The 27047-nt window shown below is 40.5% G+C and overlaps 1 protein-coding gene and 1 long non-coding RNA gene across 5 annotated transcripts in view; one reads left to right on the forward strand and one right to left on the reverse strand.

Annotated features, from left to right (window-relative positions):
• SNX6 (sorting nexin 6) overlaps window positions 1–21169 on the forward strand; it is a 55382-nt gene extending 34213 nt beyond the window's left edge. Inside the window, exons 11-14 of the mRNA XM_082452260.1 lie at window positions 3264–3350; window positions 14256–14415; window positions 14501–14586; window positions 19465–21169. Coding sequence (XP_082308386.1) covers window positions 3264–3350; window positions 14256–14415; window positions 14501–14586; window positions 19465–19518 — 387 coding nt within the window. The 3' untranslated portion in view covers window positions 19519–21169. The remainder of the gene's footprint in view (window positions 1–3263; window positions 3351–14255; window positions 14416–14500; window positions 14587–19464) is intronic.
• Window positions 17389–27047, reverse strand: part of LOC309656132 — a 40630-nt gene continuing 30971 nt past the window's right edge. The window contains exons 2-4 of one of the 4 annotated variants that reach the window (XR_014261158.1): window positions 24171–24934; window positions 23366–23454; window positions 17389–17690 (exon numbers count right to left, since the gene is read on the reverse strand). This is a non-coding gene — a long non-coding RNA (uncharacterized lncRNA). Of the gene's footprint in view, window positions 17691–23365; window positions 23455–24170; window positions 26081–27047 lie in introns of those variants that run through there. The other 3 variants (XR_014261159.1, XR_014261160.1, XR_014261157.1) reach the window with 3 other exon arrangements.

Below are 27047 nucleotides of genomic sequence, written 5' to 3' on the forward strand. Positions count from 1 at the left end.
TTGGAAGCAGATGTCAAGGTGGGATTAAATGTACAAGAGATATATTGTGAAAAACAGAGAGGAACGAGCAGGAGTAGACAGGAGGGGAGCGTTCCGATAACAGTGCAGGTCTACACCTGCAAAAGGAGAGGGAGAGGAAGGAGGACTGGGTAGGAGGAGTTTCAGGCTATAGCGCAGTTCTAAGAAAGCTTTGTCCACGTCAGAGGGGAGTGCCTGAGCCAGAGCTGCCCTTTAGAGGAGTTCTACATCAGGCAAGAATGGGCTGGGTGGGGAGGATGGAACATAACTTTCGTATGAACATGGTTCCAGATCCAGAGATACTGCAGTTGGGGCTATCAGTCAACTGTGCTCCTTGCAGCAAGCATTTCTCTTGGAGATCTGGGTGGCACATTTCCATAGCCCCAAAATTCTTATTTCCTTTAGCATTTGCACGTTGTTCTGGTTATTACTGCTGTGTAACAAACCATCCTAAAATCAGTAGCTTTAAACAGCAACCATTTTAGTATGCCACTGAACTCTTTGGTTCAGGAATTCAGAAAGGACACAGCAGGGATGGCTTGCCTCTGCTCCATGATGTCTGGGGCCTCAACAGGGAAGATATGAAGGCCAGGGCCTGGAATCATCTGAAGGCTCTTTCACTCATATGTCTGGGGGTTGATACTGGCTATCAGCAGGAACTTCTGCTAGGGCTGTTGGCTGTAACACCTACATGTGGCTTTCCCATGGAGCTGCTTAGGCTTCTTCACAGCATGGTAAAGAGGTTCCAAAAGTGAGTATCCCAAATTATGGGAAGTAGAAGCTGCTAGTTTCGTTAAGGCCTGGGCCTGGAAACTGGCGCAGCATCATTCCTGTATTGGGCAAGCAGTCTGAGAGGCCAGGTTCAAGGGGGGAAGACACATACCCTACTTCTTAATGGAAGGAGAGGAGCCCTATTTCAAAGCACTGAACATCATCTAGCATGTCAAGAAGTTCTGTAAAGTTTGTTTCTCCATAAAGAAACTTCAAGTTTTTTAAAAACTTTTTATTAAAGTGTATTATACATGTAGAAAAAACCACGTAACAGAAGTGTACAGCTCAGTGAAATGTCACAGTTTAACACACTCATGTAATGAACACCCAGATCAAGAAATGGAACATTACCAGCAGCTCAGATGCCCTTTCCCCCTTCAGCTGCCTTCTGAGTCACCACCTCGGCTGCAAAGCTAACCACTGTCCTAGCTTCTAACAGAAAAAAATAATTTTATTTTCATATTTTATGTAAATGCATTATGCAGTATATAGTTTTATGTCTGGTTTCTTTTACTCAGTATTATGTACATAAGATTCATTGGTGTTGCATGTCGGTATAGCTCCTTCATTCTTATTGCTGTATAGTTTTCCATTACAAAAACATACCTAATTTTATTATCTTTTCTGCTGGTAGGCATTTGGATAGTTGCTAGTTCTGGGCTCTTTACAAAGAGTACTGCTAAGACCATTCTTATTTATCTTCAGCTGAACATAAGTATGCATTTCTGTTGAATGTATGTAACTAGGAGAGGAAGTGATGGTTCATAGGATATCCATGTGAAAAGCTTTTGTAGGTACTGCCAAACTGGTTCCCAAAGTGATTGTAACAACTTACATTCCCACCAGAATGAATGTGAGCATCTTGCTGCTGCACAAGGTTGTAGTATTTGGTATTTTAGCTGTTCTGGTGGATATGTAGGGTTTTTTTATTTTAACTTTTTATTTTAACAACAATTTCAGACTTGCAGAAAAGTTGCAAGAATAGTACAAAGAATTCCTGTACATGTGTCACCCAGATTTTCTTAATGTTAACATTTTCTACATAAAGTTCTTTTATTCCCAAAAGTCCATGTTTATTGTTTTTTGCCCTTTGTGCACATTTCTCTCTCTCTTTTTTAAAGATAAGAATCAATTTTAATGTACCAGGACTTCCCTGGTGGTCCAATGGGTAAGACTCTACGCTCCCAATTCAAGGGGCTGGGGTTCAATCCCTGGTCTGGGAACTAGATCCCACATGCCGTAACTAGAGTTTGCATGACTCAAGTAAAAATCCCGCACTTGGCAAAAGAGATCCTGCATAATGCAACTAAGACCTGGCACAGCCAAATAAATAAATATTTTAAAAAAAATTTTTTAATGTACCAATACGATTATCAATGATTCTCCGTACTGTCATCAATATCTAGTATAGAAATGTTCCCAGTTGTCTCATAAATGGCTTTTTACGGTGGACTTTGTTTGAATCGGGATCCAAACAAGGTTCCCATATTGTATTTGGTTGACATAATACATTCTTCTTTATCCTCTGTCTCTCCAGACTGAATGAAGAGTTCTCATCTTTTTATTTTTTATTTTTCTTTTCTTTTTTTTTTTTTTTAAATCATCCTTGTTTTTATTTATTTACTTTATTTATTTTTGGCTGCGTTGGGTCTTGGTTGCAGCACACAGGATCTTTTGTTGCGGTATGTGGGCTCTTCGTAGCAGCAGGCCAGCTTCTCTCTAGTTGTAGCGTGTGGGCTTCTTGCTCGTTGTGTTGCCGCGGGCTCCAGGGCACGTGGGCTCTTCGTCACAGTGCACAGGCTTCTCTCTAGTTGTGGCATGTGGGCTTCTGTCTAGTCGTGATGCACAGACTTCTCTCTAGTTGTGGCGCACGGGCTCCAGAGCGTGTGGGCTCTGTAGTTGTGGCGCGCAGGCTTAGTTGCCCCACGGCATGTGGGATCTTAGTTCCCTGCCCAGGGATTGAACCCTTGTCCCCTGCATTGGAAGGCAGATTCTTAACCACTGGACCACCAGGGAAGTCCCGAGTTCTCATCTTTTTAGTCTGACTTAATGTTTTAATGTTGTTTTCTGGTTGTCCCCAGCAGAAGGATTGGTTTGAATTACCTAGTCTACTGCTGTTGCCAGCCTCTATTACTTTATAATCATGTGTACGTATCAATTGCCATTGAAATGAATAGAGAGAAAAATACAGGTGAACCTGAAATGTGATATTGAAACTCATTACAGCCAAGAACTTGAGTCAAATATAGAATCCTTCGATAAATTCACTAATCTGTTCATTTTTTTGTCAGTTACAAAAAAAAAAAAAAAACTAACAGGCTAACAGAAAAGAGAAGGAAAGGAAACTTAGTTTAAATAGGAATTGATACTGTAGTTACTTATAACTTTAATTTTTTTTACAATAATTAAGAAAGAAAACACTGAGTATAGAATGTAAGTACTGATTAAATACCCAATTTTTTCCCCTTTTTCAGAAAATAGAAGCACGAGTGTCGGCTGATGAGGACCTCAAACTTTCTGACCTTTTAAAATATTACTTAAGAGAATCTCAAGCTGCTAAGGTAACTATTCTTTTTTTAAAAAATGGACTGCTTTACAGAAAGCCATCATCTGGGGCCTCCCTGGTGGCGCAGTGGTTGAGAGTCTGCCTGCTAATGCAGGGGACACAGGTTCGAGCCCTGGTCTGGGAAGATCCCACATGCCGCGGAGCAACTAAGCCCGTGCGCCACAACTACTGAGCCTGCGCGTCTGGAGCCTGTGCTCCGCAACAAGAGAGGCCGCGATAGTGAGAGGCCCATGCACCGCGATGAAGAGTGGCCCCCGCTTGCCGCAACTAGAGAAAGCCCTCACACAGAAACGAATACCCAACATAGCAATCAATCAATCAATCAATAAATCTTAAAAAAAAAAAAAAGCCATCATCTCCTTAGAGGTTGTTAGACTGAAGATTGTTAAAGATGACTTATCTCTTGATTTTAAATTATATTTTTAAGTATGATTTTTTTTTTCTCCTTTTATAAATTGTAGGTCAGGGAACCCCACATAAAAGTTTTCTCTATAAACTCCTGAGAGAATTTGTCTAGAACTTTTTTTAAATTGAATTTGGTATATTTAGTCAGGTGAAATACCTGCAAAGGCAAAAGTAAAACCCCCAAATAACAGTTGTACAGCTAAAGGATTCCTAATTTTGTCTAAGTCCTCTATTGAGGGTGAGAGAGCCATAAAACAGGAATATGTTTTATTTTAAGGCATCTCAAGTTTCCTTTTGGAAATCTATGTGCAAAACTAAAACTCTTACTAATCAAAAAAAAGTTTAACAAAAACATCTAAAAAGCACTGAAAACTTAGTGGCTCAGATACTCCAAATTCTGTGTTAATTTATGAATTGAGATGTTGTACAGAAAATTCCCATCTAATCATTGGTGCTTTGAACACCCTTCTTTCATTCCTTATCAAATTATAAATAACCTTCTTAACTTTGAGGACTTAAGTACTTGCAGATAACACTGTCCATATCAAATTTATTGTAAATCAGATTGTGTCTTGTGAACTATTTACAATGGATGGACAGGGATAAAATAAATTGTTCACTTTTGAAGATTTTAGTATTTTATTATAATATATAATTGTTAATAGATAACTTTTTAGAACATGGCTTTAAAGGAAAATCCAAATGTTTTAGTAACCACAGGAAAAAATTGAAATTTAATTGTGAGAAAACTACGATGAGGTATTATTACACACCTTAATTAGAATGGCTAAAATTAAACATTCTGACGAAAATTACAGCAACTGAAATTTTCACACACTGTTAGTGGGACTATGGTACAATACTTTGGAAAAGTTTTGCAGTTTCTTAAAAAATTAAACATACATCTACCCCATAATCCAGTCATTTCAGTCCTGGTATTTGAGAACATATGTCCCCACAGGTGTTTGAAGCAGCTTTATTTGTAATAGCCAAAAACTGACAAAAACCCAAGTGTCCACCAACAAGCAGGTGAATGGATAAACAGATTGTGGTATATTCGTAAAATGGAATGCTACTCAGCAAATAAAAAGGAATAAGCTATGCATATATGCAACAAAATGGATCACTCTCAAAATAATTTTGCTGAGTGAAAGAAGCCCAGCTATAAAGACCATAGCTTACATTAGTGTTCACTCTTGGTGTTGTACATTCTGTGGGTTTGGACAAATGTCTAATGACATAAACATCATACAGAATTTTTTTTTTTTTTTTTTTTTTTTTTTTTAAATTTATTTTATTTATTTATTTATCTTTGGCTGAGTTGAGTCTTCGTTGCTGCGCACGGACTTTCTCTAGTTGCGGCGAGCGGGGGCTACTCTTTGTTGCGGTGCACGGGCTTCTCATTGCAGTGGCTTCTCTTGTTGTGGAGCACGGGCTCTAGGCGCGCGGGCTTCAGTAGTTGTGGCACGCGGGCTCAGTAGTTGTGGCTTGCGGGCTCTAGAGTGCAGGCTCAGTAGTTGTGGCGCACGGGCTTAGTTGCTCTGCGGCATGTGGGATCTTCCCAGACCAGGGCTCGAACCCGTGTCCCCTGCATTGGCAGGCGGATTCTTAACCACTGCGCCACCAGGGAAGCCCCAGAATATTTTTTTTTTACATTTTTATTGGAGTGTAATTGCTTTACAATGGTGTGTTAGTTTCTGTTGTATAACAAACTGAATCAGCTATATGTATACATATATCCCCATATCCCCTGCCTCTTGAGCCTCCCTCCCACCCTCCCTATCCCACCCCCTAGGTGGTCACAAAGCACCGAGCTGATCTCCCTGTGCTATGCAGCTGCCTGCCACTGGTTATCTATTTTATATTTGGTAGTGTATATATGTCAGTGTTACTCTCTCACTTCGTCCCAGCTCCCATCTCCTGTGTCCTGAAGTCCTTTCTCTATGTCTGCATCTTTATTCCTGTCCTAGGTTCATCAGAACCATTTTTGTTTTTAGATTCCATATATATGTGTTAGCATACGGTATTTCTTTTTCTCTTTCTGACTTCACTCTGTGTGACAGACTCTAGGTCCATCCACCTCACTACAAATAACTTAATTTCGTTTCTTTTTATGGCTGAGTAATATTCCATTGCCTATATGTGCCACATCTTCTTTATACCTTCATCTGTCGATGGACGCTTAGGTTGCTTCCATGTCCTGGCTGTTGTAAATAGAGCTTCAGTGAACACTGTGGTACATGACTCTTTTTGAATTATGGTTTTCTCAGGGTATATGCCCAGTAGTGGGATTGCTGGGTTGTATGGTAGTTCTATTTTTAGTTTTTTAAGGAACCTCCATACTGCTCTCCATAGTGGCTGTATCAATTACATTCCCACCAACAGTGCAAGAGGGTTCCCTTTTCTCCACACCCTCTCCAGCATTTATTGTTTGTAGATTTTTTGATGATGCCCATTCTGACCGGTGTGAGGCAATACCTCATTGTGGTTTTTTTGGTTTTTTTGTTTTAAGTATTTATTTATTTATTTTTATTTATGGCTGTGTTGGGTCTTCGTTTCTGCGCAAGGGCCCTCTCTAGTTGCGGTGAGTGGGGGCCACTCTTCATCGCGGTGCGCGGGCCTCTCACTATCGTGGCCTCTCCTGCTGCAGAGCACAGGCTCCAGACGCACAGGCTCAGTAATTGTGGCTCATGGGCCCAGTTGCTCCGCGGCATGTGGGATCCTCCCAGACCAGGGCTCGAACCCGTGTCCCCTGCATTGGCAGACGGATTCTCAACCACTGCGCCACCAGGGAAGCCCCCTCATTGTGGTTTTGATTTGCATTTCTCTAATGATAAGTGATGTTGAGCATCCTTTGATGTGTTTGTTGGCAATCTGTGTATCTTCTTTGGAGAAATGTCTGTTTAGGTCTTCTGCCCATTTTTGGATTGGGTTGTTTGTTTTTTTTTTGATATTGAGCTGCATGAGCTGCTTGTATATTTTGGAGATTAATCCTTTGTCACTTGCTTCATTTGCAAATATTTTCTCGCATTCCAAGGGTTGCCTTTTCATCTTGTTTATGGTTTCCTTTGCTGTGCAAAAGCTTTTAAGTTTCATTAGGTCCCATTTTTGTTTTTATTTCCATTACTCTAAGAGGTGGGTCAAAAAGGATCTTGCCGTGATTTATGTCATAGAGTGTTCTGCCTATGTTTTCCTCTAAGAGTTTTATAGTGTCTGGCCTTACATTTAGGTCTTTAATCCATTTTGAGTTTATTTTTGTGTATGGTGTTAGGGAGTGTTCTAATTTCATTGTTTTACCTGTAGCTGTCCAGTTTTCCCAGCACCATTTATTGAAGAGGCTGTCTTTTCACCATTGTATGTTCTTGCCTCCTTTGTCAAAGATAAAGTGACCATATGTGAGTGGGTTTATCTCTGGGCTTTCTATCCTGTTCCATTGATCTATGTGTCTGTTTTTGTGCCAGTACCATACTGTCTTGATTACTGTAGCTTTGTGGTATAGTCTGAAGTCAGGGAGCCTGATTCCTCCAGCTCCGTTTTTCTTTCTCAGGATTGCCTTGGCTATTCGGGGTCTTCTCTGTTTCCATACAAATTGTAAAATTTTTTGTTCTACTTCTGTGACAAATGTCAGTGGTAGTTTGATAGGGATTGCATTGAATCTGTAGATTGCTTTGGGTAATATAGTCATTTTCACGATGTTGATTCTTCCAATCCAAGAACGTGGTGTATCTCTCCATCTGTTTGTATCACCCTTGATTTCTTTCATCAGTGTCTTATAGTTTTCTGAGTACAAGTCTTTCGCCTCCTTAGGTAGGTTTATTCCTAGGTATTTTATTCTTTTTGTTGCAGTGATAAATGGGAGTGTTTCCTTAATTTCTCTTTAAGATTTTTCATCATTAGTGTATAGGAATGCAAGAGATTTCTGTGCATTAATTTTGTATCCTGCTACTTTACCAAATTCATTGATTAGTTTTAGTGGTTTCCTGGTAGCATCTTTAGGATTCTCTGTGTATAGTATCATGTCATCTGCAAGCAGTGACAGTTGTATTTCTTCTTTTCTGATTTGGATTCCTTTTATTTCTTTTTCTTCTCTGATTGCCATGCCTAAAACTTCCAAAACTATGTTGAATAATAGTGGTGAGAGTGGGCACCCTTGTCTTGTTCCTGATCTTAGAGGAAATGGTTTCAGTTTTTCACCATTGAGAATGATGTTGGCTGTGGGTTTGTCACGTATGGCCTTTATTATGTTGAGGTAGGTTCCCTCTATGCCCACTTTCTGGAGAGTTTTTATCATAAATGAGTGTTGAATTTTTTCGAAAGCTTTTTCTGCATCTGTTAAGATTATCATATGGTTTTTATCCTTTAATTTGTTAATATGGTGTATCACATTGATTGATTTGCGTATATTGAAGAATCCTTGCATTTCTGGGATAAACCCCACTTGATCATGGTGTATGATCCTTTTAATATGCTGTTGGATTCTGTTTGCTAGTATTTTGTTGAGGATTTTTGCATCTATATTCATCAGTGACATTGGCCTGTAGTTTTTTTTTGTGACGTCTTTGGTTTTGGTATCAGGGTGATGGTGACCTCGTAGAATGAGTTTGGGAGTGTTCCTCCTTCTGCTGTAGTTTGGAAGAGTTTGAGAAGGATAGGTGTTAACTCTTCTCTAAATATTCGATAGAATTCACCTGTGAAGCCATCTGGTCCTGGGCTTTTGTTTGGTGGAAGATTTTTAATCACAGTTTCAGTTTCATTGCTTGTGATTGGTCTGTTCATATTTTCTATTTCATCCTGGTTCAGTCTTGGAAGCTTGTACTTTTCTAAGAATTAGTCCATTTCTTCCAGGTTGTCTATTTTATTGGCATACAGTTGCTTGTAGTAGTCTCTCATGATCCTTTGTATTTCTGCAGTGTCAGTTGTTACTTCTCCTTTTTCATTTCTAACTCTGTTGATTTGAGTCTTCTCCCTTTTTTTCTTGATGAGTCTGGCTAATGGTTTATCAATTTTGTTTGTCTTCTCAAAGAACCAGCTTTTAGTTTTATTGATCTTTGCTATTGTTTCCTTCATTTCTTTTTCATTTATTTCTGATCTAATCTTTATGAATTCTTTCTTTCTGCTAACTTTGGGGTTTTTTTATTCTTCTTTTCTCTAATTGCTTTAAGTGTAGTTTAGGTTGTTTATTTGAGAGTTTTCTTGTTTCTTGAGGTAGGATTGTATTGCTGTAAATTTCCCTCTTAGAACTGCTTTTGCTGCATCCCATAGGTTTGAGGTCATCATGTTTTCTTTGTCATTTGTTTCTAGGTAGTTTTTGATTTCCTGTTTGATTTCGTCAGTGATCTCTTGGTTATTTAGTAGCATATTGTTTAGCCTCCATGTGTTTGTATTTTTTACAGTTTTTTTCCTGTAATTGATATCTAGTCTCATAGTGTTGTGGTCAGAAAAGATAGTTGATACAATTTCAATTTTCTTTTAGCTGGTTTTTTCTTTCAGTTTTCTTAAATTTACTGAGGCTTACCAAGGCTTGATTTTACAGAGTAATTTTACTGCCCCAGAAATCCTGTGTTCCATCTATTCACTCGCCTTCCTCCTAACCCCTGTTGATTTTTTAATTGCCTTCATAGTTTTGCCTTTTCCAAAATGTCACATAGTTGAGTCTTTTCATATTGGCTTCTTCACTTAGTAATGTGCATTTAAGTTTCCTCTGTCTTTTCATGGCTTGATAGCTCATTTCTCTTTAGCACTGAATAACATTCTCTTGCCTTGATATATCAAGTTTATTTATCCACTGACCTACTGAAGGACATCTTGGTTGCTTCTGAGTTTTGGCAATTATCAGTACCGCTGCTGTAAACATCCATGTGCAGGTTTTTGTGTGAACATAAGTTTTCAACTCCTTTGAGTAATAAATAGGAAGGAGCACAATCGCTAGATCGTATGATAAGAGTATGTTTAGTTCTGTCAGACTGTTTTCCAAAGTGCCTATATCATTGCATTCTCACCAACAATGAATGCGAGTTCCTGGTGCTTAACATCCTCACCAGCATTTGGTATTGTCAGAATTGTAGATTTTGGCCATTCTAACAAGGTGTGTAGTGGTATGTCATTTTAATTTGCATTTCCGTGATGACATTTGATGTGAAGCATCTTTTCACAAGCTTATATGCCATCTCTGTGTCTTCTTTAGTGAGGTGTCTGTTTTAAAAAAAAGGTCTTTGGCCGATTCTTTACTTGGGTGGTTAAGTTTTAAGAGTTCTTTGTGTATTTTGGATAGCAGTCCTTTTTATCAAATATCTTTTGTAAAAAAATTTTCTTGGTCTGGTGGCTTGTCGTCTTGACACTGTCTTTTGCTGAGCAGAACTTTTAAATTTTATTTTATTTTCTTCTTTTAATTTTTATTTATTTATTTATTTATTTATTTATTTATTTATTTATTTATTTATTTTTGGCTGCATTGGGTCTTCATTGCTGCGCGCAGGCTTTCTCTAGTTGTGGCAAGCGGGGGCTACTCTTTGTTGCAGTGCGCAGGCTTGTCATTGCGGTGGCTTCTCTTGTTGCAGAACACGGGCTCTAGGAGTGCGGGCTTCAGTAGTTGCAGCACGCGGGCCCTAGAGCACGCAGGCTTCAGTAGTTGTGGCACATGGGCTCAGTAGTTGTGACACGCGGGCTCTAGGACGCATGGGCTTTCCATAGTTATGGCACGCAGGCTTAGTAGTTGTGGCTCACAGGCTGTAGAGCGCAGGCTCAGTAGTTGTGGCGCACAGGCTTAGTTGCTCTGCAGCATGTGGGATCTTCCTGGACCAGGGCTCGAACCTGTGTCCCCTGCCTTGGCAGGTGGATTCTTAACCACTGTGCCACCAGGGAAGTCCCAGAAATTTTTAATTTTAAATTAGTCCAACTTACCAATTATATCTTTCTTGGATCATCCCTTTGGTGTTGTATCTAAAAAGTCATCACCAAGCCCAAGGTCATATGGATTTTCTCCTGTGTTTTGCATTTTACATTTAGGTCTATGATCCATTGAGTGAATTTTCGTGAAGGGTGTAAGGGCTGTGTATCAGTTCATTTCTTTGCATGTGGATATCCAGGTTTCCCAGCACCATTTGTTGAAAAGATTATCTTTTCTCCATTGTATTGCTTTTGCTCCTCTGTCAAAAGGTCAGTTGGCTCTATTTGTGTGAGTCTAGTGCTGGGCTCTCTATTCTGTTACATTGATCTATTTGTCTGTTCTTTGACCATTACCACACTGTCTAGATTACTGTAGCTTTATAGAAAGGTTTAAAGTAGGTAGTGTCAGTCCTCTGACTTTGTTCTTCTCCTTCACTGTTGTGTTATTCTGTGTCTTTTGCCTTTCCACACAAACTTTAAAGTCAATTGGTTGATGTCTACAAAATAACTTGCCAGGATTTTGATTGGGATAATGTTGAATCCGTAGATCAATTTGGAAAGAACTGATTTTGACAATATTGAGTCTCCCTATCCATGAACATGGACTATCTCTCCATTTATTTAGTTCTTTGATTTCTTTTATCAGAGTTTTATAGTTTTCCTCAAAAGTTGTACATGCTTTGTTAGATTAATACCTAAGTATTTCATTCTCTGGAGTGCTAATTAATGTGTTTTTAATTTCAAATTTCACTTGTTCATTGCTGGTATACAAGAAAGCAATCTACTTTTGTATACTGATGTTCTCTCCTAAAACTTTATTATACTCATTTATTAATTCCAGGAGTTTTTCTATATAAACAGTCTTGTTATCTGTCATCTGTAAACAAAAGACAGTTTTGCTTCTTCCTTTCCAATCTGTATACTTTTTATTTCTTTTTCTTATTGCATTAGCTAGGACCTACAGTACAATACTGAGAAAGAGTGGTGAGGTGGGACATCCATGCGTTGTTCCTGATATTAGTGGGAAAGCTTCTAGTTTTTCACTATTAAGTATGATGTTAGCTGTAGGTTTTTTGTAGTTGTTCTTTATCAAGTTGAGGGTGTTACTTCTATTTCTGTTTTGCTGAGGAAACAGTCAATTGATTTTTGACAGAGTGCTAAGACAATATAGTGAGGAAAATAATAGACTTTCAACAAATGGTACTGGGACAACTGAATGGTCACGTGAAAAAAAGTAAAGTTGGACCTTCCTCACACCATGGATAGAAAATTTACTCAAAGTGGATCAAAGATCTAAATGTAAGAGCTAAAACTATAACATTTTTAGAAGAAAACATAAACATAAATCTTCTTGATTGCCTTTATTAGGCATTGATTTCTTAGATATAACCAGAAGCTCACCAACCCAATAAAAATAATAAATTGGACTTTGTTAAAATTTTAAGAACTTCTGTTTAAAGTTTTTTGTATCAAAAACACCATTGAGAAAAATGAAAAAACCCACAGACCAGGAGGAGATATCGGGTTGACCAGAAAGTTCATTCCGGCTTTTCCATAAGATGTTACGAACAAACTTTTTGACCAACCCAATATTTGGGAATCATATAAGCCCCTAATAAGTGACTGGTATTCAGAATATATAAAGAACTCTTATAACAGTGAAAAGACAAAGAGTCCAATTAAAAACTGGGCAAAAGACAAAGAAGATATACAAATGGCCAATAAATACGTAAAAAGATGCTCAACATCTTTACCCCTCAGGGAAATGCATATTAAAACCACAGTGCTATATCACTTCACACCTACTAGGTGGCTCTAATCAAAAAGACATAACGGTATTGACAAGGATGTGGAGAAGTTGGACCCTTCATATAGATTTGGTGGGAAGATGTAAAATGGTGCAGTCACTTTGGAAATAGTCTGGCAGTTTCTCAGAAGATTCAACATAGAGTTACAAAGTGACCCAGTAATTCCACTCCTAAGTAATGAGATATGAAAGAGAAATGAAACATGAAAACATGTCCACACAAAAACTTGTACACTCATGTTCATAACAGCATTATTATGAAATAGCCAAAAAGTGGAAACAAACCAAATGTCTGTCAGCTGAGGAATGGATAAATCAATGTGGTATGTCCATACAATGAAATATGATTTAGCAATAAAAGGAATGAAGTACTGATTCATGCTATAAAACGGATGAACTTGAAACTTTATGCTAAGTGAAAAAGCCAGACACGGGAATTCCCTGGCGATCCGGTGTTTAGGACTCTACACTTTCACTGCTGAGAGCCCAGGTTCAATCCCTGGTCAGGGAACTAAGATCCCGCAAGCTGCAGCACAGCCAAAAAGGAAAAAAAAAAAAAAAAAAGCCAGATACAAAAGGCCACATATTATATGATTCCTTTTTAAAATATTTTATTTATTTGTTTATTTGGTTGCAAAGGGTCTTAGTTGCGGCAGGCAGGCTCCTTAGTTGTGGCATGCGGGAGCCTTAATTGTGGCATGCGAACTCTTAGTTGTGGCATGCACGTGGGATCTAGTTCCCTGACCAGGGATCGAACCCAGGGCCCCTGCATTGGGTGCATGGAGTCTTATCCACTGTGCCACCAGGGAAGGCCCTGATTCCTTTTGTAATGAAATGTCCAAAATAGGCAAATCTATAGAGACAGAAAGCAGCTTAATGGTTGTCCACGGCTGGAGGTGGGGGGTGTGGAAGGAAATGGAGAGTGACTGGGGAAAGGACCTGGGATTTCTTTTCGGGTGACGAAAATGTTCTAAAATTGAGGGTAGTGATGGTTACACAACTCTGTGAGCATACTGCAAACCATTGAATCGTGCAAATATATGAGTGAGTTAGGAACTCCCCTGGTGGTGCAGTGGTTAAGACTCTGAGCTCCCAATGCAGGGGGCCCAGGTTCGATCCCTGGTCAGGGAACTAGATCCCACATGCCTGCCACAACTAAGAGTTCACATGCCACAACTAAGGAGCTGGCGAGCCGCAACTAAGGAGCCCGCCTGCTGCAACTAAGATCTGGCACAACCAAATAAATAAATAAATTGTAGGGCTTCCCTGGTGGCGCAGTGGTTAAGAATCTGCCTGCCAATGCAAGGGACACGGGTTCAAGCCCTGGCCCAGGAAGATCCCACATGCCGCGGAACAACTAAGCCCCTGTGCCACAACTACTGAGCCTGCACTCTAGAGGCCACAAGCCACAACTACTGAGCCCACGTGCCTAGAGCCTAGAGCCTAGAGCCTGTGCTCCGCAACAAGAGAAGCCACGACAATGAGGAGCCCATGCACCGCAACGAAGAGTAGCCCCTGCTCACAACTAGAGAAAGCCCGCGCACAGCAAGGAAGACCCAACGCAGCCAAAAATAAAAACAAACAAATTTTTTAAAATAAATAAATAAATAAATAAATTTTAAAAATAAATGAGTGAACTATGTGGTGATTTGAATTATATCTCAATAAAGCTGTTACCAAAAAAATTTAGAAGAATGACGTGGCATTCACTGTGTGTTAGCTCTGGTGATGGGGGTGGCGGTGGCTGAGGGCAGCTACTAGAAACATGCAGCATATTTTATCATGAAGCCTTCTGTTTTATAGGATCTCCTGTATCGAAGATCTAGGTCACTAGTGGATTATGAAAATGCTAATAAAGCACTGGATAAAGCAAGAGCAAAAAATAAAGATGTTCTGCAGGCTGAAACGTCCCAACAATTATGTTGTCAGAAATTTGAAAAAATATCTGAATCCGCGAAACAAGGTACTCTTCTTATATTAACCTCTAATCATAAGGTATGTTTTAGACTATTATATAAATAGTTAATCCTAATTTGTTTTGTTCACAGAGCTTATAGATTTTAAGACAAGAAGAGTTGCTGCATTCAGAAAAAATTTAGTGGAACTGGCAGAGTTAGAACTGAAGCATGCAAAGGTAGTATCATATTAAAGATTTAATAATTTAAGTGACTTATAATTTAGAAATGAGTCAGTTATGAAACTTTATACTAATTTTAAAAATAGAGAATCTTAGAATTGAGAGGGATTTTAAAGGTTATCTAACTTAAAACAAGAAAAATATCTATAATGTCTCTAATGGTCAGCTTTGCAAGACTCTAGTGCCTAATATGGAAAGACAGTATCATTTTTTGACTAGTTGTTAAAAAAAAAATCTTACTTAATAAAAACATCACTTAAAATTTTATTTAACATTTGCCATCTTCAAAGGGACTGAAATTTTAAAATGTATTCAAAATTCCCCAAACTATAAATATTAAAGAAATTTTCAAAAACTTTTATATGTTATTTCATGATAAATTTATACCAGTTATAAGTCTAAAGTTATTAAAGCTTAAAACTACACTGAGATTTTTGGTATACTCTATAATGAGCACGAATTTACTTCTGTGTAACTTTGACATAAGTTTAATTCCTCTTTCACAGTTTACCCTTCAGGTATTTAAATCCTTCATATTCTCTATACATCTTCTTTTCTCCATGCCAGACATCCTTTGGCTAAATATTTTTCATCCCATACACCTCAACAAGATTTTTAATGTATTACTGCTCTACTGTCATTGCTCTTTTAAAATATTGTACCTGAACATGGAAACACATTTACATACATAGAATGATTATTGTTCACATTTCTTCTTACAGCATGTTTTATTCTTTTTTTTAAACTAATTTTTATTGAAGTATAGTTGATTTACAATGTGTTGGTTTTGGGTGTACAGCAAAGTGATTCAGTTATACATATATATGTATATATTCTTTTTCAGATTCTTTTCCCATACAGGTTATTACAGAATATTGAGTATAGTTCCCTGTGCTATACAGTAGGTCCTTGTTGTTTATCTGTTTTATATATAGTAGTGTGTATGTTACTCCCAAATTCCTAATTTATCCCTCCCCTCCAAGCATGTTTTATATGTATAAGATATGGGGTTTTTTAACTGCCATATTGCACCAGCTTGATTTGGCTATAATCACACTTTTGTTCTCTCTTTCTCTTATAAGTCACTTCTTGAACCTCTGCCCTGTGGTTGTGTGTTTAATTTTTTTAGTAATTATTTTCATTTTTGTGGTAAAAAACACATAAAATTTACCATCTTAACCATTTTTAAGTGTACAGTTAAGTAGTATTAAGTATATTCATGTTGTTGTACAATGGCTCTCTAGAACTTTTTCATTTATTGAGCACTTATTTAAAAAATGTAATTGCAGGCCATGTTTATGTCTGTTAAATTTAAGCTTGCTCGTCTTAGCCCAGTGCATCGAGATCTTTTGGAAACTTGGGTTTGATCATATAGTATTTGACTATTATACTAGTTTATCCTCTCAAGTGATGGACATTTGTAATTTGTATGAACTCCCTTTTATGTCTTCATCTGAGTTTTGATTTAAAAGGTTGATCAGGATTAAAGGAATCAATATTTGTTAACCTACCTTTTGAAAGTAAGTGGCATCAAAAAAAATGTAGTTCCCTTCCTTTCTATACTAATTGATATTAACTTATTAATTAATATTCTTTGGTTATATTTATTTGGATAGTTATGAATTCATTTATACTATTATCAACCATTATTTTTCCCATTTTATCTGTGAAGGACATAAGGAGTATCAAGTTACTCATTAAAATCAAGGTGTACGTTGTCTGATTTGCTGGGCTAATAACCCTGTCAGAAGAAAATGCGTGGGCCTCCCTGGTGGTCCAGTGGTTAAGACTCCGCATTTCCACTGCAGGGGGCGTGGGTTCGATCCCTGGTCGGGGAACTAAGATCCCGCATGCCATGCAGTGTGGCCAAAAAAAAAGGAAAAAAAAGAAAATGTTTTGATAAGCCTGGCATAATTTATTCTTATTGAGCCTGTGTTGTTTTCCAGTGTTCACTGTTTTTGTTCTTTTTAAAGAGGTTATAAACTATCAAAGATTTTGTTATAGATTAAGGAGGGGTTGGCAAACTACAACCTGTTTTGTACAGCCTGTGAGCCAGGAATGGCATTCATATTTTTAAATGATTATAAAAAGATCAAAAGAATAATATTTCATGACATGTGATAATTGTATGAAACTCAAATTTAACCTATTAAGGTTTATTGGAATACAGCCAAGCCTATTCGCTTAAGCGTATTCACTTATGCTTTGTCTATGATTGCTTTCATGCTACTACAGCAAAGTTGAGTAGTTGAAACAGAGACCAAATGTCTCTCAAAGTCTAAAATGTTTACTATTTAATAACCCTTTACAAAAAGAGTTTGCTGACCCTGCTTTAGATTGATGTCAGCCTCTGGTTTCCAGATTCTGTACTTTTCCAAATGCTTCCTGAAATGTGTTCTCTGTGTTCAAATTTCTGATCGCTCTTCTAGTCCAGTGGTTCTTAACTGGTGGTGATTTTGCCCCCCAGGAGACATTTAGCAATTTCTGGAGACATTTGTGGTTGTCGCATCTAGGAGTGGGGGGGGTCACTGCTGGTGTGTAGTGGGTAGAGGCCAGGAGTGCCGCTCAACATCCTACGATACACAGACAGCCTCCTCGAGGAAGGATCACACAGCCCAAATGTCAGGAGTGCTGAGGTTGGGCAACTCTACTCTGTTGTCTGAGATTTCTTAATGATTTTGTAAATCTGAACAAAGTCTCATTTTGGTCCCAGGATCCACATAAATTATTCCAAAAAGAGTAGATAATAGTTAAATGTACAGCAAGATGGTTTGAAACTACTTTGGATTTTATTTATTGTAACTGGTGTATATGTCTTTGCCACATAATTGAAATCTAGTTATAACAGAAAACTAGGTAGTTAGGTCACTTTTGTGTCCTTGAAAATAGGCTCAGATTCTTTATTAAGGAAGTAAAAAATGTGTGATAAGAGCAGTTAAAAAAAAAAAAGTGATGAGCCAACTGTGAGGGTGTGATGTGAGTCCCTGTGTACCCCGTTGTAGTTGCAGAGTTAGGTCCACTTTTAGGCGGGGGCAGTTTGGCAGGTGTCAGCCTGCAGAATGTGCATCCTGTGACTCAGCGGTCCCACTTGAGGAATATACCTGTAAGTATATGTAAGAAGGTAATTTCATAACTGTAGACAGGCTCAAAGTCATTTGTCACAGTTCTGTTCTTATACTGGCCAAAAATTGACAGTAACTTGAACACCTAAAAATGTTTAATGTTTATTTTTCACTTAATTTTAGATTTTCAGGAACATTGTGAGGAAAGTACAAAGAATTCCTGGATACTCTTCACCAAGATTCCCCAAATGTGCATATTATCGCATATGCTTTGTCCTTTTCCCTCCCTTCGTCCCCGTTTCTCTTTACACACACACACACTCACACACACACCCCTATACACACCTATTTTTGTCTTAAACCATATGAATAAGCTGCAGATATGCTTCTTCCCTCTTATACATTTCAGTGTGAATTTCCTAAAATCAAGTAATTATTCAGTACAGTTATAAAGTTGAGGAGATTAATATCAACATAATTCTGTTATCTAATCCAGAGGCCTTTATTCACATTTCCCCAGTTGTCCCAATAATGTCCTTAATGGCAAAAGGAAGTTCAAGAGAATGTGTTGCATTCAGTGCACATGTCTTCTTAGACTTCTGTAATCTGGAAAAGTTGCTGAATCTTTGTATTTCATAACATTGGACACTGTTAAAGCACAGGTCTATAGAATGCCCCTCACTTTGGGTTTGTCTAATTAGTGGGTTTAGGTTGTGCACTTTGGACAGGAATTCCACCCAGAAGGGATGTCAGATCTTCTTGCTGCATCACGCAGGAGGAGGCACATGCTGTTGGTGATCAGTTGCCTTACTGGCAACGTACAACTTTGATCATTTGCTTAAAGGGATGTCTGCAGGCTTCACAGTGGCAAAGTTGATGTTTTATACTTTGGATTAAGAAGTATTCTGTGGGGAGGTACCCAAGACTGTTAAATACCCCATCACTTAACCAGCACTGACCAATAAAACTTTGTGCCAGGGTGGAAATGTTCTGTAATCAGCACTGTCCAGTATGGTTGGCAGTAGTCATGTGTGGCTGTTGAAGACTTGAAATGTGGGTAGTGCAACTGAGGAACTGAGTTTTTATTTAATTTTAATGAACAGATTTTAATTATGCAGCTGCATATAGCTGATGGCTACAGTATTGGCATTTTAGTCCCATACTGCTTTTGGCATCCATTCATGATTTTTGCTTGAGTCAATTATGATGATGATCACCAAATGGTCATTTTCTAATTCCATCATTCTTTATACATTTTAGTTGACTTTCTACTCTAAGGAGGAGGTTTTCCTTCATTCCTGTTTATATGTTAATGTAACCTAAATATACTTAAATTTGCCTTTATATGCCTCTAAATATGGATGCCAGTTCACATGTTTTACAAATGGGCATTTAAGTATGAATTTTATAGAACACTTCTGTATGTAATCTTACTGTTTTTATAAAAAGTGCTATAAATCTAATGCTATATTTTAATGGCTAAAGGAATGTGATAAGAACCTGTCTTAAAATCAGAACATACTCAGTGGTTTAATCTGCGTACAAAGGGCAGGCATATTTTATAACCCTCACTAGAGCATGCCAAATATTAATATTGGTCTAGATGGAAATTTACTGAACAATGTGGTATGTGGAAAATATTGTGCATGGAACAAATTCTGTAATTTTACGTCTTTAAACCTTTATTTCTGTATAATGACTTTTCAAAATTCTGATATCTTAAATGTAAAGTTATGTGATTTCTAATACTGTATATTTTCAGTAAGAGTCTTTCACACTGTTTGAACTTCATGTATTTTCCCTCCCTTTTTAGGGTAACCTACAGTTGCTGCAGAACTGCCTGGCAGTGTTAAATGGAGACACATAAGCCACACTCTGCCTTCCACTTAAAAAGGGCTGCCTTCCGTCAGATTTTATTTTTTTTCTTAATGATGCTAGACATTTACTGCTCACTGGAAACAAAAGAAACAGCTGACAAAGTGCATCTACTCTCCTCCCTTTTTCTGAGAAACAATGGCGCGGTGCCGCCCTCGGGAGCTGTGGGCTGCACGATGGGACCTGTGCGCCTGCGCCCCAGACAGTTGATGATCATCCGCGCCCTCCTCCTCTTCAGAAGCCCAAAGTACTGCCTTTTTTTAAGTAGCCTCTAGAACTGTGTTTATTTTATGAATAGTATTCCTTATGGCTGCCAATCTTATTTACCTTTAAGTAATTTCTGAAGTTTAACCCTTTCAAAATACATTGTGTAAACAAGATAAGGATTGCCGTTACCTTTTTTTTAATTTTGTTTTAAAAAAACATTGTACACCACCTTAGTTCACTCTTGTATCCTGGTAAAGCATCTTAATGAGACTTATTTTTAATTAATGAACGTTTCTTAGAAGTTTTGGGACAGACTACGTAATCTTTATAAGTATGATTTCTGAAGAAAAGCAAATGCATTAGTATGTTTGCCTTAAACTTGTAGACTAAACGAACTATTGTCAAATAAACAGTGATAACAGTAATAGTTTTTTAACTCTGTGGTCACTCTAAAATTTGGAGTAGCTATAATCTACTCCTATATTATGCTTTTACAGTGCAGGTCTTAGTTTTTCTTTTTTCTTATTTCTTTTAAAATGGCGTATCGAACCAAGTTCACCACTTTACAAAAGAATGAACTGCTTCTCTGTGTGCTTTTAGCACTTCATGTAAGATGGAATTGGGCAGGGACAGGTTAGAGACAGCTGTTTCTAAAACAGGAACAGAGAGTATGGTCTGTTGCGCTTTCCAGGATTCCACCCCTAGTTCAGCTAATTAACCGTGTAACATACACCAGTGTATAGACTGGTATGTAGAGAGAGAGAGGCGTGCTATAGGGAACAGCACTTGTCAGTGGGGGAAAAGTTGGAATATTTGGAATAAAAGTTGCAGTACAAAAAGGATACTGTCAGTAGCTACATTACAGATATATTATTGGCCTTTCTAATGTGAACGAACATTGTTATTCCTAGATTAAAATTAGATTGCGTGGTTGGATTTTTCCACACTAAGTTGTTTCCCATGTGGAAACCACAGGCATCTGGGTTGGTCACCCTTCCACCGCGTTCCTAGTTTGTTTTCCCAAACCGTTTTTAAGAACACCTGCCTGGTTCTCAGGACTAGTCGCTATGATTCCAGCCTTTTCTGCTGCATGTCTCTTGCCTCACGGGTGTGCTGGGTCAGTGTTTCTCTCTTTTATTGACGTTCCTCATTGCGTTTGACCTGTTGATGTTTGTGTTGCCTGAGAGATTGTTTTGTCCTCCATGTCCCCTTCACTGGTGAGAATATGCCCCTGCGATGCCCACCACTGGGTGAACGTGGGGTGGAGGGCCCTAGCTTCTGGATTTGGGGGCAGTCCCTTCAGTGGCTGCCCTTCTGGCCTCAGACCACAAGGTTCACTCGACCTCTCTGCCTTTTTCTCTACCATGAAAGACATATTGACCTACCTCACAGGGGTGTTGTGAGGATTAATAAATGTTGGTACAGTGCTTTGGAAATGTGAAGATGCTGTGTAAATGCTAAAAAATAGCAAGTTCAGAGCAAAAATCTACACAGTTTTTCACACATCCGTCAGCGAATGTGTTTCTACCGAGGTGGCCTTTTTCTGGGAAGGAAGTACAGTGGAAAGTACATCCCTTGGCCCTTTGGTTTACTGACGGGGTGGGCGGAGACAGGAAGCAGCAATTGTGTGTTGCACATGAGTGTGGGGAGGGGAGGGGTGCTTACTAAATACGTGTATTAGTGAGTTGGTGACTGTCCAGGGGTCTTCTCACTAACAAAACGTACAGATCAGGGAAAGAATGTATGCTAACTCCGTCGAGGTCATACGGGAGGGCTTTACTTCGTACGTCCAGAACAACTGAGAGGTTGATTCCACAGCTCACTGCTAGTCCCTGATGAAAATAGCCAGCCCTGGTGAGTTGTGGCATTCATAAAACTTCTTAACCCTCTCCTGCCTGAGGGCCGCAAAGGTGCGACGGGAAGACGCCTAGTGGCAGAGACAAGCCAGCAGTGGACAGTCTGGGGTTGCCCTCGGATGATGCATTATGCTCGGAGACGGAGGAAGAGGAGCAACCCAGGCTGTGGGAATGGCCTGGGGAGTCAACGCTGGTTGCGGTGGGAAGCAAGGGACTGAGGGATTAGGAGTTTATGCGGTGAGAGTGGAGGACGGCAGGAGAGGAAATCTGTGAGAAAAAAGAAAGTGTGTCAAGCCTACCTGCAGGTCAGTGAGGCTGCAACTGGGTGAGAAAGTGTATACAATATTCTTAATGCTCCGTAGTGAAACTATGTAAGTTGAGGTCAAAATGATGTTTTTCTTCCGGTGGGGAGGGGGCGGTTTAAGAGGAAAACTGCCGAGAGGCGCAGAGCTATTCAATACTGTGAAAATAAGAAGTGAGGGTCTTCCCTGGTGGCGCAGTGGTTAAGAATCCGCCTGCCAATGCAGGGGACACGGGTTCGAGCCCTGGACCGGGAAGATCGCACCTGCTGCGGAGCAACTAAGCCCGAGTGCCACAACTACGGAGCCGGTGCTGCCCAACAAGAGAAGCCACCGCAATGAGAAGCCCCCGCTCGCCGCAACTAGAGAAAGCCCGCGTGCAGCAACGAAGACCCGACGCAACCAAAAATAAAAAAATAAATTTATAAAAAATAAAAAGAGTGAAATTCTGTGTTTCGCTGCTTCTGGATAGAAGAGTATCAGTATCAGCTCACCAACCCTCGGCTCGGACATTCCCGATGACATAGAAAAAGCGGAGCCCGGGTTCGAGACCTGGTCGGGGAAGATTCCTCATGCCACGGAGCAACTAAGCCCGTGCACCGCAACTACTGAGCCTGCGCTCTAGAGCACGCGAGCCACAACTGCTGAGCCCACGTGCCTAGAGCCCGTGCTCCGCAACAAGAGACACCACTGCAATGAGAAGCCCCCTGCTCACCACAACTAGAGCAGGCTCGCGCGCAACAACGAAGACCGAACGCAGCGAAAAATATATATATATCTATAAACTCAGTTTTATAGATTAGATACATAGAGCAAATTGGTGGCTGCCAAGGGTGGATACTGTGGGAGGTTGATAAAATTTGTGGTAGGGCATGTCAAAAGGTACAAATCCCAGTCCTAAGTAACTCATGAGGACATAATACACAGCATGATGACGAAGGTTTAAAAAAAATAAATCAAAAAAAATAAACCTACAAAAAACAGGAGAGCACAAACGCAGTCCCCCACTACCGTGAATTATGCACTTGCGTTTCCTACGCTTGGGGAAATCACAATGGTCAACATGCGCAGTGCAATGGATAAGCCCGGCTCTGGTTATGATTAATCGTACCTGGACTCAAAGCGAAACGCTGCTGAAACGTTGACAAAACGTTTGTTTTGTTTTTAAGCCTGACATCAGTAAGTTTTACACGTATGCGTATATAGACACGTATGTTTCTTTGGCCATGCCCGTCGGCTATCGGCATCCTATTTTCCCAACCGGAGACTGAAGCCAGGTCTATGGCAGTGGAAGTAAACAGTCGTCACTACTGGGCTCTCAGGGAAGACCGTGGTTTCTTTTCTTCTAGTCATTAAACTAAGTTATTCTTAACATTGTAATAACAGGTTCCGGTATACAGCTTCTGATGGTTCTCCATCGGCCGTTACTTTAACATATCGAATATAACGTTCTACACTGTAAATCTTGGTTACTTACCTATTTTACATGTAGTATTCTGTCCCTCGTAAGTCCCATACTCGCAACTTAGTTCTACGTAACTCTCCGTTCCCGAGGGCTGTGGGGGTCTGTCTTACAGAAAGTAAGCAGAACATACATATATCACTTGCCGGATTTCACAAGAGGTGGCGTAACTGACATTTTACCCAGGTTTAATTTCCTTGGTATATATAATAAGCTGCTTTCAGCTCACACTACGGCAAACGGCAGAATGTACTACCGTTATTCTGTGTTCCGTACGGGCTCACTTCTGCACTACCATACGACGCTCAGACTGTTAACGAACACCCCCACAAAGCCCAATAATAGACAACGCTCAGCAGTTGGGAAAACAATACCCTACACAGACAAACCACCGTTCAACTTTGGCTCATTGCACAGCTGAGAACACTGCAACCCCTCCACACCACCACGGTGGACAACATCGTTAGAAAAAAATCACAGTGAAATGTTACAGCACTTACAACCACCCGTAAATCTTAAAGTAAACACCGAAGGCCGATATCGCAGTGCTGTAGGATAATCAGCGCTCACTTCATAGCGAAAACAAGTCTATTATTCAACCAACAGAAACACCAGGGGAAAGCGCGAACGCAGTCCCCCACTACCACAAATTATGCAGTCGAGTTTCCCACATTTGGGGAAATCGCAGGGGTCAGCACATCCGGAGTGCAATGGATAAGCCTCGCCCTGGGAAAACCACCTTCGTGATCATGGTATCTCCCCTGCCAGGTAAGTATGAGTCTTCCTCCCACCCTCGCCCCACACCCTCGCGATCGCCCACCTCTTCACGCACGCTCACTTCCCTCACGCCCCCTCCGCGCCCTCCGCCCCTGCATGCCCCTCGCTCCGGCATCGCGCACCCCGGGAACAGCCTCGCGAGTCCTCGGCTGTCCACACGCAGGACGCGGAAGCCCAGCCGGAGTGGGACCAGCAGCTTCTGCGCGCCTCCCTATCTGCATACGCCACGCCCCTCTCCGGAAGTCCCGCCCCTCTAGTCTTTCCCCAGGCCGGCTGAGGACAGCAGGGAGAACGCAGGAGGCATCTGCTCAGAGTCTTCGACTTAAAATGAACATTAGGTTCTTGTTTAAAGTTAGATTGAGGGGTTTCACTTTTCGCACCGTCTATGTCTAACCTTTTCCCCATTGGGAAATCGCTATGTTTGGGGGCAGTTAGCCCTCAGGCGGCTTTCTAGTCTGTTACTTTCTCTTTGGCTTGTGTGGCCTCGAGGAGTTTAGGGCAGGTTTCCTTGATCTCCAGGTTTCTCTAGATATGACCCAAGCGGAGTGGGACCAGCAGCCTCTGTGGGCCTCCTCATCTACATACGCCACGCCCCTGCCGGGACCTTTTCGGCGTCCCGTTCTTTCCCGCGGGAGATAACGGACCTACTAATTCCCGACCGAGATGCGCCGGTATCTCCGGAGGGAGGGCGTGGGCGAGCGGCGACGAGTCGGGACCTGGAGGGGGGACCCGGGAAGACAGGAGCTCGCGGCGCCCGGCGCCCTGCAGTTCAGGAGCAGGTCGGAGCTCGGGTGTGGTCTCACCTTCCTTTCAGTGAAAATGACACGGAACAGAATGTCAATCAAATGTTAAATAGTTTAACATGAAACATGAAACGTCATCAGTTTAACATGAAATTGTTTTAGTCCTCATCCATGATCTTTCGTTCAGATTATGTAGTAATCGAATCTTGCAACAGCAAAGAAAAACGAACAGAGACTATCAGGGCAAAGTGTTCCTGCAAGGGGTAGATGTGTGGGCCGGGAAGGGGTGTTGAATGGTCTCCGAAAATCGAATGCACGGAAATGTCGCGTTTTCGTCCTGAGGGACTAGGCTGCCTCTTTCAGCCGCCCGGATTTGTCTTTTCCTCTTCCATACGTGAAGATTCTTTCTCGAGATCAAGTGGATCCTCCCCAGACGTGAACAAAACGATTCAACTATTGTGTGTCGACTTCCAGTGGCCCTTGTGCTGCGTTATACTATTGTGGTCGGTGCTACGGAGCAAAGCGAGGCTAGACACAGGACTGGAGACTGACTATAGGGTCAGGGAAGGTTTCCTGAGGTCCTAACTGCGAAAAGATCAGAGGAAACGTATTGTAGCACCCTTTTTTCTTTTTTCTTTTGGCTGCGCCGTGGGGCATGCGGGATCTTAGCTCTCCCCAACCAGGGATGGAACCCACGCCCAGCGGCAGTGGAAGCGGGGAGGCTTAACCACACCACTGGACCGCCAGGGAAGTCCTAAGCACCCTTTTCTGATTACTGGTTGTCTCAGGAAGTTTCCTTTCTTAGTGTGTATTTCCTAAAAATAGAGCATTTTCTTATCTAACCCCAGGATAATTATAAAAATCAAGAAATTAACATGGATGCAATATTATTATTTACTCTATAAACATTATTCCATTTCTATCAATTGTCTCAGGAATGTCCTTTATAGCAAAGGAAAATTCAAAATCACATGTTGCATTCTGTATCCTGTCTCTTTAACCCATTTTAATCTGAAATAATCCCCAGGCCCATCGTTTTATTTCATTATGCAGGCATTTTTGAAAATTACAGGCCAGTTATTTTGTAGAATATCCTTGGTTTTTAGGTTGTCCTGTATTCACATTCAAGTGTGCATTTTTGACATGTAGATGACATAAATGGTACTGTATCTGTTTACATGTTGACCTATGTCCCTCCAAAAATATATATATATATATATGTTGAAATCCTAACCCCTGATACCTATGAATGCGACCTTATTTGGAAGTAGAATCTTTGCACATACAATCAAGTTAAGGTGAGGTCAGTACAGTGGGCCCTAATCCAATATGAATATTGTCCTTATAAGAGGAAAATGCCATGTAAGGACAGAGACACGTAGGGATAACGCCACGTGAGGACAAAGCACAGATTGGAGTGATGTAGCTGCAAGCTAAGGATTGACTGTCACCACTAGAAGCAAGGAAGGAGCAAGGAAAGATTCTACCCAGAATCTCGGAGGGAGCATGGCCCTGCTGACACCTTGAGTTTGGACTTGTAGCTTCCAGAACTGTGAGAGAATAAATTTCTGTTGTTTTAAACCACCCAGATTGTGGTACTTTATTATGACAGCCCTATCAAATTAATCCAGTGTCCTCCTCTGGGCATCACACTGCAGGCACGTGAAGTCAGTTTGTTCAGTTATTGGTGGTGTTAACATTGATTACTTGGTGAAGGTGGTGTATCAGTTATCCACTGCTGTGTAACAAACTACCCTAAAACTTAGTGATTTAAAATAGTGACCATGTTATTTGCTCACCATTCTTTGGGTCAGCAACTGCAGCTGGGCTGAGCCGGGGAGTTCTGCGGCTCTGATGTAGGACCACTCGTGCAGCTGCAGTCAGCTCGTGGGACAGTGGGGCGGGTCAGTCTGAGGGCCCTCAGTTGACATGATTCATCTTCACTCCCGTAATTTCATCCTCCAATAGGCTAAGTCAGGCTTCTTCTCATGGTGGTCTCAGGACAGCAGGTGAGAGCGACTCCCAATGAGCAACTGTTTTTCAGTCTTCTGCTTCCATCGCATTTACTAATGTTCCATTAGCCAAAGCAAGTCACATAGCCAAGCCCAGAGTCAACATGGGAGGGTGCTGCAGAAGAACTTGGTACCGGGGCCAGTATTGTAACCCTCTGCCACTGG

This window comes from Balaenoptera physalus, assembly GCF_965194825.1.
Source record: "Balaenoptera physalus genome assembly, chromosome: 2".
In the NCBI taxonomy this organism is placed as follows: Eukaryota; Metazoa; Chordata; class Mammalia; order Artiodactyla; family Balaenopteridae; genus Balaenoptera; species Balaenoptera physalus.